This window comes from Candoia aspera, chromosome 3 (assembly GCF_035149785.1).
Source record: "Candoia aspera isolate rCanAsp1 chromosome 3, rCanAsp1.hap2, whole genome shotgun sequence".
NCBI lineage: Eukaryota > Metazoa > Chordata > Lepidosauria > Squamata > Boidae > Candoia > Candoia aspera.
Genome location: NC_086155.1, coordinates 9401735 through 9416938, shown reverse-complemented (window position 1 = coordinate 9416938; position 15204 = coordinate 9401735). Strand labels below are relative to the sequence as shown.

Below are 15204 nucleotides of genomic sequence, written 5' to 3'. Positions count from 1 at the left end.
ACGTGGTAATTTTGCAACGTTTCTGCCATTTTTAAATTACTACAGGTAGTCCTCGCTTAACAGCCACAACTGGGACTGGAATTTTGGTCGCTAAGCGATGTAGTCATTAAGCAAATCACATGGCCCTTAAGCAAATTGCGTGGTCATTAAGCGAGTCACATGGTTCCGCATTGATTTTGCTTGCTGGATGCCAGCTGAGAAGATTGAAAATGGTGATCATGCGACTGTCATAAATGCAAACTGTATGCCAAGTGCCTGAATCATGATCACGTGACTGCGGGGATGCTGTGACAGCCATAAGTGTGAGGACTGGCCACACGTCGGGTTTTAAGCACTGTTGTAAGGCTGAGCCATTGCTAAACAAATGGTCATTAAGCGAGGACTACCTGTACCATTTTTTTTTATTTTGAAAATTTATGGATTCCATTTTGGGGTATCTTAGATGTTTTGGTGTCCATAGATACCACGTACCATATTTCTGATCTTTGTACTACAGATTCAGGACCAGGGAGGTCATTACTACTAGGGAATCAACATTGGAGCAGGACTGTTGAAGGAAACTTGAGGAACTCCAAAGTCTGCATACTGATGTTTTCACTGTTTATTTATTTAGTACAGGTACACATATACTTCAATAGTACTGATAGAAATAGAGACAAGAGGACTAGAAATGCATAACACATGCAATTATTTACTTAGTTAACAAACTTTTCCCAACCTGGTCGCCTCCCATGATAACTTTGCAAGCTTGGTCCAACATTTCTGGAGGGCACCAATCTGGGGAAAGCTGCAGGAAGATATTAGGACTTTATTCTTCTTCAATTTTATGTAGTTATTTTATTTTCTCATGGCTCAGGCGAGCAGTCCCAAAGAGCCTGGAGGCCCAGCTTCTTCTGAGTCCAGGCCCTCAAAGATAACGACACTCAAGAGTAGGTGGGAAGAGTAATACCAGGATAATTTGGTTTCACTTCATTTACATTAATTCAAATTAATTAAACACAGTTGATAGGCTTGCTTCCCCATGTGTGTAATCATGTTTTCTTCGATCACATTAAAAATTACAGTGGGGTGGCAAATTTGAGAAGGACTCTGCAGGCTGTACGCAAGCTTTCAGGAAAACAGGAGAATGCATGATTATGTTTACATGTGTCATAGCCAGTCAGGTAAAGCTCTAGCAGACCACTGACACAACCTACTAGGCTTCCTTAATATTGACCTTGCTTCATTTCTCTGGGGCTTAACATGTTTGGTGAACCCAGGCTGTTTTGGTTAATTAGTGGTGTTAGTTAATGGTTTGGGATTTTGTGCAAACTCAGAAACTGGGTCAATTCAGCAGCCAAGTGAAGCATGTCGTGGGAACCCAACCTGTATTTTTTGTGTTGCAGTTTCCATGATTCACCAACAAGCAGCAACATCACATTACAACTCTCCACAAGCAGGAACACAACATTACCAAGGGCAGTCTTCCATTGCCATGATGAGCCAGAGTAATCAAGGAAACAGCCTCATGGGGCAGCGGCCAATGGGCACTTATCGGGCTTCACAGCAAGGTGAGTGTAAGAATTGGTTCCCAGATTGATAAAGATCCAAGAGACTGTTGTGTAAACAGCAAGCAGCAAGCTTCTCAGCTACCCATGAGGACCCCTGTCTGCCAGCCCACAGGAAGTGTCATGAGTGCCGATGAGCTGAAGACATCAGCACATCGGCACACATGACAAAGACAAGGAAGCAGAAGGAAGGGACACAAAATAAGCATAGCACGCAAAGCCATCACGACACAAAGAGAAGGAAAAGAAGACAAAGACAAGGCGGATCACGAGGCACACCCAAGCTATTAGCAGGAGCGCCACGGAGATCACCCAGCAGACAGCAATCATCGGCTGAAGGAGGAGACCGATGATGGGTGATCCCGGGGCACCCGCAGGGGCCCTGCAACCCTACACCTACCGGCACGAAAGGATGCAGGACAAAGGGCGGGTGACGTAACCTAAGGAGAGGGGGCGCTGACGGGCGCGGGGTATTTAAACCCCGCACCGACGCGCTCCCTTCACTCTCAGCTTTTTTCCACAACTGACACTACGTGATGAATAAAACAGAACCTGCTTCAACCGAACCAGTGTCTGTGCTTTACTCAGCGGTAGGCAGTGCATGACAGGAAGGCTGTTGGAAAGAAAATAACAGACAGTCTGATGTATTGATTGGTTCGGTTGGCAGAATTCATGTGACCTCACCCCTTTTATCTCAATAAATCTTGCTAAAGAATACTCTGAAAATCGTACTTGAAAAGAATCACTTTTAGCTCGAGCAGCTGCCCAGAGGCTTGACAGTAAGGACTTACACAATGCAGCATAGGTCTCTTTCAAACTTCAACTAGATCGGATGGGTTTCTGCTAAAAAGTCTTGTGCGTGCTTTTTTAAAAAATGTTTATTTATTTACAGGTAGTCCTCACTTAACAACTCTAATTGGGAACGGCAACTCCGTTGCTAAGTGAAGCGGTTATTAAGCGCTTAGTGACGGCAGTTCCGGCAGTCTTGTTGTGGTTGTTAAGCAAATCACCCATGGTCGTTAAGCGAGATGTCACATGACTGCGACTTGCGACTGCCTGCTGGCTTCCCCATTGACTTTGCTTGTTGGAAGCTGACTGGGAAGGTTACAAATAATGATCATGTGACCACAGAATGCTGTGAACATCGTAAATGCACGATGGTTGCCAAGTGCCCAAACCACAATCATGTGACTGTGGGGATGCTGTGATGGTCGTTAGTATGAGGACTGGTCAAGTCACTTTTTTCAGTGCCATTGTAACTTCAAACAGCTGCTGAACTAATGGTTGTTAAGCGAGGACTACCTGTACTTGCTTGCTTACTACAGTTGCCGCTGCAGAGAGGTGACATTCAGATTAAGGCCACTGTATTGGAGAGCAATGCCCTCCATTCTGTTAGCTTGCAACTCCAACCAGCATTGTATGGTTGTTAAGCGAGGACTACCTGTACTTGCTTGCTTACTACAGTTGCCGCTGCAGAGAGGTGACATTCAGATTAAGGCCACTGTATTGGAGAGCAATGCCCTCCATTCTGTTAGCTTGCAACTCCAACCAGCATTGTATAGCCATGCAAATTAGGACCATCAAAATCGTACTGACACACTTAGAGGTCAACAGCGTGGAGAAGCTTAGGTTCACTTATATCACTTATATTTATGTGACTGTTGCTAGGGAGTGAATACATTTCAAACCAGGATTTTAAATCAGGTGGAACCACTTAAAATTTCTAACAAATTTTAAAATGATATTTTTAGCTATGCTCCAGCCATAACTCTAATACATGGGATTTTGATGGCGCTTAATTTAATTCCCCTCAAAATTGCTGTATTCTTTAATCTCCCGGATTGCTATTGGCCATGCCAGCTGGGGGATTATGAATGCATGATAAAAGCACAGTCTGTTTATAAATGTATTTATTTATTAATGAAATGTATACAGCTGCTCACCTCCACAAACAACGTAAAACAATCTGCTGCATTAATAACCGACGTTTTTCATACATAGATTGAATTTGATGTATCACTCAACACCTCAACACCATATTAACAAATTCAAGGATCCTAGACCAAGATGGGAGAACTGGATCATGAGTCGCTTCATTGGTCCTATATTTCCCTGGCTAATTTTATACTTCCAGCTTACTGAATCTGATATCAAGCCCTTCCTGAACATCCTCCTGGATGCCCAATAAACTTGAAAAATAATATTTTGTAAACGCAATCTCATCTAAAGGTTCTAAGTCATGCATTGAACCGTTTTAAAACCATTAACCCATTTATGTTACCACAGGATATGTCAACTCTTCATTCCAAATTTCTCACAAAGTTCCATCATCTGACTTAACAATCCTCTTCAGTTGTCTACAAAAATAGGCTACGTTTAGAGCTGTAAGAATTTCTTTTCAATACTATGGTAACCAAAATGAAGGAATTTTCAGTGCTGCTAATGCTGCCCATATTTTCTGTGTTTTTCAGGTTCTTCTCAGCAGTACATGGGTCAGGAGGAATATTATAGTGAGCAATACAGTCATGGACAAGGGTCATCAGAACCCATGAACCAGCAATATTATCCTGATGGTAATGGTGCTGAACAGTGGGAGACATATTCCCACATGCCACTGAACTTCAAGAGGCTTTGGACATCTAAAACAAAATGATAACCTAGAAGCTAGTTCTCATGCTCTGAAGCTTTGACCTCAATATTGCTGATTTTAATCTAAACTTTGTGCATTGACAGACTTAGAGGTCACCAGCACGGAGGATACAGTATGTTAACCTGTACCACCATCCCCACTTCCTGGTTATGGCTTTACTCAGCAATTTCAGGAGGATGGACAGACATGTAGCTAGGGAGTGAATATACATCAAACCGGGATTTTAAATCAGGTGGAACCAATTAAAACTTCCACCAAGTCAAAATGATCTTTTTAGCTATGTGACTGAAATATCATTGATTTTAATGGCACATTTAATTCCCTTCGTAACTTCTGTATTCTTTTAATCATCCACTCCCATAATCCCCCAAATTGCCATTGGCCGTGCTAGTTGGGGGATTTTGGGTACTGGAGTCCACAGGGAAGGTGCGGGGGCAAATAACAAAATGCACATTTTGTTACTTGTCCCCGCACCTTCCCTGTGGACTCCAGTATTCAAAAATTTTAATCCTCGATTAAATTAAGGAGCTCCACTCCTTTGTACTTGGGTTATGACATCACATGCAAGTATGGAGTTTGCACTGTGACGTCACAATGCACATTTAGTGATCTGCACAAAATTCCAGCTTGCTGCAGACATCCCTGACTGTGAATTGTCGCAACACATCTAGAAGGTGCTAGGTTAGGGACATGGCGTCTGATACGGAGACTGCGTGGCCTCCCTGGAAAGCACCTTATCACCTCCTCTGAGTAGTCCTATCCCATGCAATATCATGTGTGATCTCTTATGATGCATGCAGAGTGGGTATGGGGTGCCTGCAGGGAGGGGACCAAAAAAGTCAAGATGGTGGCCATAACCATGTGATTGAAGTCCTGCCCTTTTAATGTGCATCACAGTCCTGAGTTGGTGAAAGTAAATGTGGGTAAATTGCACTGGAGGCAGTGAAGTTGTCTAGTTGATTAAAAAGGGGCAGAGACCTATAAGGAACAGCCCTATTGCAGTGTTTCTCAATCTTGGCCACTCTAAGATGTGTGGACTTCAGCTCCCAGAATTCCCCAGCCAGCCATGTTGGCTGGAGAATTCTGGGAGCTGAAGTCCACACATGTTAAAGTGGCCAAGGTTGAGAAACACTGCCCTACTGTATTTTCTCTGCCCCTGGAGATTTCATAAGGGAAACTTTTTCTCATTAGGTGTGAACTTCACCACTCTAAAATTCAGACACTTAAAATCACTTTGAAGTCTCTGACACGCCTTATTTCAGAAATTAGGATCTGCTATCTTTTTCCTCACCAATCAAAGTGGTTTCATCCAGGTATCCCTTGGTCATTTCACTATACGGAACTGGAGGAATTTATTAGCTTTTTTTTAAAAAAAATTAATCCTGCCTTTATTATTTGTATAAATACTGTAACTCAAGGTGGGGAACATACCTAAATACTCCTTCCTCCTCCTCTTTTCCCCACAACAACAACCCTGTGAGGTGAGTTGGGCTGAGAGAGAGGGACTGGCCCAAGGTCACCCAGCCGGCTTTCAGGCCTAAGGTGCAACCTTTCCTTCTCCTATGGAGAGCGGCAGTTGTAAAAGAGGGCAAAGGGCTTCTAAGAGTTTGAAGCATCTCAGCAGTCTCCAATGTCTGGGATGCTTTCAGGCAAGATGTAATAGTTTGATGCAAAAACCAAGATAAAAATGTAGCATTCAGGGTACCCTCTCCGTTTTACACTGTTTGCGATACACTTCTCTTTCTTTTCTACAGGTAGTCCTCACTTTACGATCACAATTGGAACCAGAATTTCTGTTGCTAAGTTAAGTGGTCATTAAGTGAATCCGACCCAATTTCACAACCTTTTTTGCAGCAGTCATTAAACAAATCACAGTGGGCGTTAAGTGAACCGTGGTTGTTAAGTGAATCGTGCAGTTCCCCATTGATTTTGCTTGGCAGAAGCCGACCAGGAAGGTCGAAAATGGCAATCACGTGACCACAGGACACTGCAATGGTCCTAAATGTGAACTGGTTGTCAAGTGCCCAAATCGTGATCATGTGACTGCAGGGATGCTGCGACGGTTGTAAGTGTGAGGACCAGTCATAAGTTGGCTTTTTCAGCAAGGTCGTAAGTCTGAACTGTCACTAAATGAATGGTTGTTAAGTGAGGACTGCCTGTAATGCATATATTGTTTTCTTTAAACTGTTTCTGACCTAGCTGTCTTTTATGTTTCACGACCTGAGAATAGGCCATGGTGATTATGCGTATCAGCAGTCGTCTTATTCTGAGCAAAGCTATGATCGATCATTTGAGGATTCCACACAGCACTACTACGAAGGAGGTATGGGGATGAGTGATCTTGCAAATCGTATCAAGTTTGGAAAAATGCATGCACATGTTTACTAGCAGTATGAAGGTACATTTTCTCCATGTTGCAGGGGTGGGCAGTCCACAGCTACATGCCACACTACCCTTCTCTCCTGCATGCGTAAATGCCTTAAATAAGTGGGAAAAGAATAAAAGTTCACCCAAGGCAAACATCCCTAACATTTGTTTTTAAAATGCAACATATTTAAAATAGACTTTCCTATGTTGCAACAGAGAAAAAGAATGTGTCTATCATAGAATCATAGGGACCTTGGAGGTCATCTAGTCCAACCCCCTAGTGCAGAGTCCCTCAACCTTGGCAACTCTAAGCTGTGCGGACTTCAACTCCCAGAATCCCTCAGCCAGCAAGGTTGAGGAACCCTGCTCTAGTGTGTACTAACCACTAAGTTAGTGTGTTCTAACCTCCCTTCTGTATATTATAATACTGCCAATCCATTGTGCTGATCTGTGGTCTTTAGGGAATTCTCAGTACAGCCAGCAGCAAGCCGGATACCAGCAAGGAGCTGCCCAGCAGCAAACATATTCCCAGCAGCAATACTCAAACCAACAAAGTTATCCAGGACAACAGCAAGGATATGGTGAGAACATCTCTACCCTGTGGTTTTTGTTGGTCTCCTAATCAGAAAATGTTTCAGTTTTGGGGGGGTGGGGAGCTGGGAGAAATTCTGAGCAGGATCTATCCCCAGAACCCTTGTGTCTTCCCACCAGATGGTGCTGAAAAAGGCTGACCAGATTCAGATGTGGTTTGTTTCTTGGTGGTTTGGCATGTTGCTATCCAATGGTGATGTATTCAATAATCCATGGTTCATCCCATCTCAACTGGCCTGCAGGTTACCCAGGAAGACTGGTACCTGAGTGGGGACTTCCACCCCAGTCAGACTAAATCAAACACCCTAGTTACTGCACTTTTAGTTCAAGGCGGAGGGGTGACCAGACGCAAGTGAATTAGCACATTGGTTCTAACTGCTGTAATTAGCTTGTGTCAGGGTCAGTCTCGCTTCCCAATAAGACAGACTCACTTAATGGGTATTAAGGATTTCTGGTTTATTGGAATGATGGCTGACAGAACGAAAAACGGGAATGGGGTGTGTGGTGTGGAGGTGCCCATTTTATACCCTCTTGTATGACCCCGGGCTCCTCCACCCTTCATTGTCCCAATCCCTCTTGATGGGACCCTTGATTGCTGCCTGGGCGTTTTCCCGGTGTCTTCTCTTGTCTTCTCGATTCTGGTGTGTCCTCCAGGGCACCAGGTGCGGCTTATCTCTGTTCATCCGATGTCCTTCTTTTCAGCTGCATATGGGTCCGTGGGTGTGGGTGCTTTGGGTGCTTGTTTTAATCCCTATTCTGATTATCTTCTTCCTCTATTCCTTGATGATCATGATCTACGTTGTGAGGCTCTTTGTGCCTTGCAACGAGGTCATGACAGCTTGGCTGTGAATGAGTCCAGTACATAAAGAGAGTTAACACACTAGCTAATGGATGTAACTCAGACAGAGGCTTTCACGCAAAATGAGTCCGCAGTTTGTAAAAGAGGGCAAGGGGTCTCTAAGAGTTCGGCGCATCTCAGCAGTCTCCAATATCTAGGATGCTTTCAGGCACGCTGTAATAGTTAGATGCAAAAACCAAGTTAAAAATGTAGCATTTCCTCAACTGGAACAAAAAGCATGTCAAATTTTTGGGAGGAGCCTGAAGGGCAGACAGCTTGAGGAGCATAGGAGGAAGTCCATTATTCCAGAGCTGAAATCCAGGCCAGCCATCAAAAGCCAGGGATGGCTCCACAAGAGGAGCTAGGAGCTGAAGAAAGACAGGTCAGGAAGCAGGAGAGCTGTTTCCAGCAAGAAGATGCTCCTAAGGAGCAAGAGTTCTGGCTTTGTGTACTGTACACCCTTTCCTCTTGGGATGCACCGTTCTCCTCTGCTCACTGTTTTTAACTGTCTTGGTTTAGTTCTTGGCCCTCAGTCAGGGCCAGAATCTAATTGCCTCTGATATGAGTCAGCATCCACCTGCACCGAGTCTAAGGCATTAGGAACAGTCCTAGCGGGCTCCAGATACAGCCCGTCAATCCGCCAGAATCTCCCCTCCGGGTTCAGAATCTGAGGAGACCATAACGTGGCACCATCCAGGCATTCTTCTCAGGGATCCATTAATTCACGGAGAACCACAAAAGCAGCATGGGAAGCCTGCCTTCTCCATTACGGTGCTCTCAAGAAGAAGCGGTACGAACATTCCCGGAATTCCTAGCCGATATGCATACTAGCTGAGAGTTCTGGGGGTGTTGCCTTGTATGACGTCTCATTATAATGACGACGGTGTAATAAAGCCGTGTGATCAATTTAAAGCAGACTATCAGATTTGGAGCAAGGGTGTTGTGTTGTTTTGAAGCTGTACAAACATACTACCTCCTTCCATAGCCTAAGTCCATTTCTTTAAGAGTGCACAAGACTCTTCGTTAGACCCACAGCAACAGATTATACACTGCTGTCTTCTGGAAATGGTTGCGTTGGACAACAGACAAGCTTGCCCTGGGGTTTCTAACATTTTTAAATTTTGAAGAAGGCTTCAGGTCAGGCGTAACTTTCGGGGACACCATAGATGTGCCTCGGTGGTTTTCTTTGCAACAGAAGAGTAAGTATAAACCAACTTTGACTCTGCTTTGTTTCCTGCCAAGTAAAGAGTGCTTCAGTTTTACAGCTTCAACTAAAATGTTCTCCTTTTTTTCAACTTTCCTCTCCCTGGCCCTACACTCAACCTATTTCAAAGGTTGGAGGGAAACTCCTGGCCATCAAAGACTGTCCATTTCCTTCTGCTAAACTCCTGATTGCTAAATACGTAAAACCTGGTCGCAGGAAACCCGCAAACCAAGAACACACAAGCTGGGATTTGATCTCTGTCTTCTGAACTCTTGCCCAGACGTCCGCTGTTTTTTTTCCAGGTCCTGCCCAAGGAACTTCATCACAGTATTCTAGTTACCAACAAGGACAGGGCCAACAGTATGGAAGCTACAGGGCTTCACAGACTGGACCAGCCGCGCAGCAACAGAGATCTTATGGCTATGAGCAGGTAAGCTGGGAAGGTACTGAGCTGACAGGAGAAACACTGGGCTGGGCAAAATGAGAATCATGGACCAAAAAGCATTGGGAAGGCTCCAGGAACGGGGAGTTTCTTCCAGAACGGAAATGGTTGGGAAATAAGACATCTTTGCTTGAACTGCTTGTTTTCAGGGCAGAGAATCTGTGTTGTGAGCACCTCTACTGTATTTTTAAGGTAATCCCATGTTTCCTCTGAAATATTTAGTGAAATTTAGTCAGGGGTCAACAGCACTGCACCCACCATAGTCCAATAGGGGGTCTGTGAGCTTCCAAAACTAAACCAGAAATACTTCTTAGAAAATAAAAATGGATGAAAACATACGAGGTTTCTTGAGAAAGGAATTACCAAGTTCTAATGACATTTTGAGTATTTTTTTTAAAGTAAAAAAAATGTCTTTTTCGGCACATGTATCATCAGAGATGAAGCCTGGTATTTGAAAAATTACCAGTATTAGATGTCTTTGGCCCTGGCCTCAGTTGCACTTAACTATGGCCCAGTCATGCTCTGGCAACCCAGTTTCCCCCCTTATGCCCATGAAATTGCCTTTGTCCCATCCCCAGCCCAGGAATGAGAAAGCTTTGAGTCATTCTTAGCTGTATTTTATTGAAGAGGTATCTTCTTCCTTATTCCAACACCATCCAAATACAACTTCAAGCTGCATAACATCTGCGATTCTTTGCTATCTATTATCTTGGAAGTGACATCAGATGGCCTCTTTTGGGTGTGACTGAGGTGTGTTTTGGGAATGTGGGGAAGTACAGGGGAAGTACAGATCTACAAGTCCAGGTCTGGTCACCAGTCTGCCCCCACCACAGCCATTGGTACTGCAAAATTTGCCTTCTCCTTTAGCACTTCGGAGTTTTTGGAGTTTAGTTCCTGAACATCCTCCCCCGAGCTTTCTGTTCTGACACCAGCTTCTCTCCAGATTTCCAACAAGGTAATGAGAACAAATCTCCACTATTCCATCCGTTGGAAGAAGACTAGGAGGAGTTTTTGCATTAGCGCACTTTAACCGTATTCTGAAATGTACCTTCAAGATTCAGCAGCCTGTTTTTCCTCACTGCAGAGACCAGAAAATAACCAGAGATGCTGAGCTCTGCTTTTGTTGCTTACCTGCCAGTTTCCCTTTCTTTGTCAGTTTCTGTCATTCTTCTCCTAAAGCAGTGTTTTTCAAACTTGGTAACTTTAAGGTGTGTGGACTTCAACTCCCAGAATTCCCCAGCCAACCATGCTGGCTGGAGAATTCTGGGAGTTGAAGTCCACACATCTTAAAGTTGACCAGTTTGAAAAACACTGCTCTAAAGTTAGAGAATGCTGGTTATTTAACAGCTAGTTGGTTTCACTTCTCCCACTCTGTGGGCACTTGCTTGCATAATTATAGCAGCATCTGCCTCCCTCCTCTCTTGGGTCGTTTCTGCTTTGGTGTCTTCTTCCCATAAGCTTGTTTGTTTCACATTATTTTAAGTTGGGGATTCCTCAACTACGGTGCTGGCTGAGGCAAATCAGCGTGGAAAAACCCCAAGCTCAGTCCTTCCACATCCATGCTGCAGTGTCCGGATTGGTGGATTGTTTTGCTTCTGGCTGTCAACATACTGAATGTGGACACAGCAAAGGTAGAGCAGAAGACCAAAGACTTTGTCCATAATGAGTGGCAGAGGAACACGTCAGGGCAACACCTTTTTGGCAGTGATTTGGAACAGACACAGTAGAGTCGACATAGGGATTGGCAAATTTTGGGCAGCAAATTTTAAGCCAGCAGTGGTTTAGACCAACCTAAGGATGTGCTGATGTTTTGCCAAGTGTCCAGGTTCTTTTAGAACAATTGGTTCTTTTAGAATCCAGAGACAGTGAACACACCAGTAGGTAAGGAGATGCAGAAGATATCTCCTTCTTTAGGAGGACTTTAGCAGGCAGATTAAACAGAAACATGAAAACATAGCACAACATACCAAGCCAGATGATAACAAATCTTACCTCAGCTGTCTGGAGCCCCAGTGAATAACAGTGGAGAGTCCCCAAGGCAGTTTTGCACAGCACCCAGTGCTAGGTCTGTGCCCAAGCTCAAAACTCAAGAGACAATCTTAAGGTTTTTATCAAACCTCACAATCCTGTTTCCCTGGTCCCGAGACTGCAGGATAGTGTTTCTCAACCATGGCCACTTTAAGATGTGTGGATTTCAAGCTGGCTGGGGAATTCTGGGAGTTGAAGTCCACACTTCTTAAAGTGGCCAAGGTTGAGAACCACTGCTGCAGGACCTGACCTTGACTAGATGGTACACCTGCTCATCATGCAAACTAATAAAACCCTGGAATGTTTGAGAACTATACAGATAAGACAGTGCTATCCTAAACCATCTTGAGGTCTTCCCACCACTGTGTAAAGAAGCCTCCCCACTTTTCAAGCAAAAGGGAAAAACAAGCAGGTTAAACATAGCACAGAATGAGCTCTGAACTTCTTAATATGCAGGAGATGTCACTTAAACTCCTCAAAATACAATGGTCTTCTGCATTGCCACAACAGCCGATGGCACTTTAGCACAGTAGTGGAGAAAGATCATCCTTAACGCTGATAACATAGCTAGTAACCATTATGTAAATTAAACCTAAGGGCAGACTAGCCCACCTCCTTAGAACAGATTGCTGTCTTCTGTGATGTACCAAAAGGAGGAGCATCCATAGGGATGAGTTGAAAAAAGTCAACTTGGGGGTTGCAACCATGTGATTGAAGCTCTGCCACGTTTTCATTTTCACATGCATTGACTTTGACTCCTTTCCTGTGGATGCCCCTGAAACAAGGGAGGAAGGTAGCCAGAATGGCTAATGGTGTTGAATTGCCTATAAATAGGCTCCACCTTTGAAAACAAAGTTCCTTGCTGGAATTCTTCTGTTCTCCCTTCCAATATTTTTCCTAATCTTACTCATCTAAGCTCAGAGAGGATTGTGTCTTTGCTCTTCTTCTCCAGTCCTGGTTGTTGCTGGGATGATCTGACAATTTTTTCAAAAGTTTGCCTCCAGCTTCCTTGACTTCTGTAATGGAAAAAGGAAGCCATGCTCTATATTGTGTGTAGGCATGAATTATTACATTAATTTTTCTCTCTTATTCCCTTTCCCATTGTTTAACAGGGCCAGTATGGAAACTATCAGCAATAAAATGACAAGCGCCTGTGTCAGATTTGTTTCAATGTTTATGTCCATTTTTGGAACTTGGATGTATGGGCAAGTTTTTTTTTCTTTTTTTTTAAATGATTGATGGATGGATCATAAGATGTTGGATACCGCTGTAGCACAAAGAAGCGTTTGTATGTGAAATAGTATTCATTTCATGCTGGATATGAAACAGTGCATTCCTGGTAACAAGGCAACGTTTGAATGGTTTGGTACGTTTTGGTGCTGTGAATAATACTTCCAGAGGTTCTTCCGTCACTTGTTCCCACCTCCTCTTTTGATGTATTAAACTCATTTTAGAAATCAACAGAGGTCACATTTCACCACCACCCAGCTGGAAGGTGTTTCTCTGAAGAGGGTCCTATGCCAAGCATGTAACTGAATATATCTTTTGTTTTCTGCCCACCCAGCTGGCTTGGCACTGGAAGATCCCAACCCAGATGTGTTTCAGTTAATCTGGGTGAACTTCCTCTGAAATGCATTGGTCTTCATTGGATCCTAACTGGCCTCAATGTATTTAAAAATATACTTAATTGATTTATGATTTGAACCACAGCTACGGAGATGCAGGGATATAAATTTGAGATTTGCTCAATATTCTTTATGTGCAGCAGGAATTTTGCACAGCAGTAACTAATCCTCTATTTGTTATTTGATAGCTGGAATTTATTCTTGAATTAACATTGGAACAGACCCGGTGATGGGATGTACGATGGCCTTATAGCTCATAACAGGTCAATACCAAGGAAGCGTTTATCTGCAGAAACATTGGCAAACATTACGAGGAATGTATATTGAACCTCTAGGAAGGACTGCTTGATTTTCAGTACTGTGATTTTGGCTTTTTTTCCCCAGCAAATTAAAATTGTTAAGCCATCTACCACATGCATTTTCACCTTAGATAACACCCCACCCAAAAAACCCCCCACTAATTTTTTTCTGCCAGCCAGTGATACCACCAGAACATATCTTTTGAACCCTGGGAGGCCAAAATGCAGTTTTTTAAAAAATGGCTCCCCAACCCAAGAAAAGTTGCCCAACCTTTGTTTAGCGTAGTGGGTGAACTGAGTCGTCAACTGGTATATATAAATTTGGCTTAGTGTAGTTTGTTTGTTGTACCCTCAGAAGACATACGAAGCGGGTTCAACAAACCATGGTTAAAGAATTGTGGCTTAGCATTATAGGTGAACACAATATGGTTAGTGAATAGGGACTGCCACTCTAGAGCGGCATTTCTCAACCTTGGCAGCTTGAAGATGTGTGGAGTTCAACTCCCAGAATTCCCCTTGCTGGCTGACACATCTTCAAGCTGCCAAGGTTGAAAAACACTGCATTAAAGGCTAAAGCTGAAGGAAAAGACTGCATAGCTATGTTTCTTTCAACCATGGTTTGTTAAGGAAACCACAATGGCTTGGGTCACCCCTATGGTAAATTATTAAATAAAACACATTATGGTTTAATGCAGTGTGTAGGCCATGACTGTGACTTGCCGAATTCTGGGAGTTGATGTCCACACATCTTCAAGCTGCCATGGTTGAGAAACACTGGTTTAGAGGGACCCAACCAGTTCTGTAATCTCAGTCTCTTTAATCAACTTGCATAGTTCACAGCACACCAAAAGCCTCTGGGTGAATAACTACATTTTCTATAGTGGCTACACATCCTCTCCTGCAACACCTTTTCATTTTCGCCTTTTCACCTTCATGTTCAAAAGGCAACCATCCATGTACCCTGCCCCAGACATTGCTCAGCCCATCGTATAATCCTAGCATTATGGTGCAACTGTGACTTGATTCTAGGTGCCCTATCTTAACTAGTTACATTCCTAAAGTGGGTGAGATACTTAACTAGTCCATTCAAAGTGACTGGAACTGTCCCAAAGGGATTGCTAAATTAAGAGATTAATTCAATAGAGATTAATTTAAACATCCAGAGAACCGTAGGAAGAACCATGGCACGCCAGCTTTCCCCACTGTCACGTCTTCCAATTGTCCTGGGACTGCAGCTCCAAAATTCCCAGCCAGGATGACTACAATACCCACCATCCTGCTGGCCAGCTTGGTACAAGGAAGCAGAACAGACCTACATAACAGAACAGACTGAGATGCAGTATAATCCAGACTTGCTGTACTACTGATTATCACTTATCTCTCATATATAATCTTTGTATCCTGGTTTATCCAGTGCTGTGAAAAATCTGTTTCTACAGGTAGGCCAAATTTGCTCACTTGGTGTGGAAGAATGTAGCCCATCATATTCTTTAAAGCCTTACTTTCAGTATGCTCTCATTTACATCTCTGGGTGTTTTAGACTGTGCCACAAGGTACGTGGAAAAAAATGAATCTTCAGAAAATAGAGATGAGACCCCCCCCCAAAAATCTCA

The 15204-nt window shown here is 43.5% G+C and overlaps 1 protein-coding gene across 1 annotated transcript in view; it reads left to right on the top strand.

Moving 5' to 3' along the window:
• Positions 1 to 13128, top strand: part of SS18L1 (SS18L1 subunit of BAF chromatin remodeling complex) — a 28485-nt gene extending 15357 nt beyond the window's left edge. Inside the window, exons 6-11 of the mRNA XM_063296971.1 lie at positions 1386 to 1550; positions 4019 to 4120; positions 6428 to 6520; positions 7026 to 7145; positions 9500 to 9627; positions 12780 to 13128. Coding sequence (XP_063153041.1) covers positions 1386 to 1550; positions 4019 to 4120; positions 6428 to 6520; positions 7026 to 7145; positions 9500 to 9627; positions 12780 to 12806 — 635 coding nt within the window. The 3' untranslated portion in view covers positions 12807 to 13128. The remainder of the gene's footprint in view (positions 1 to 1385; positions 1551 to 4018; positions 4121 to 6427; positions 6521 to 7025; positions 7146 to 9499; positions 9628 to 12779) is intronic.
• Positions 13129 to 15204: the final 2076 nt, after the last annotated feature.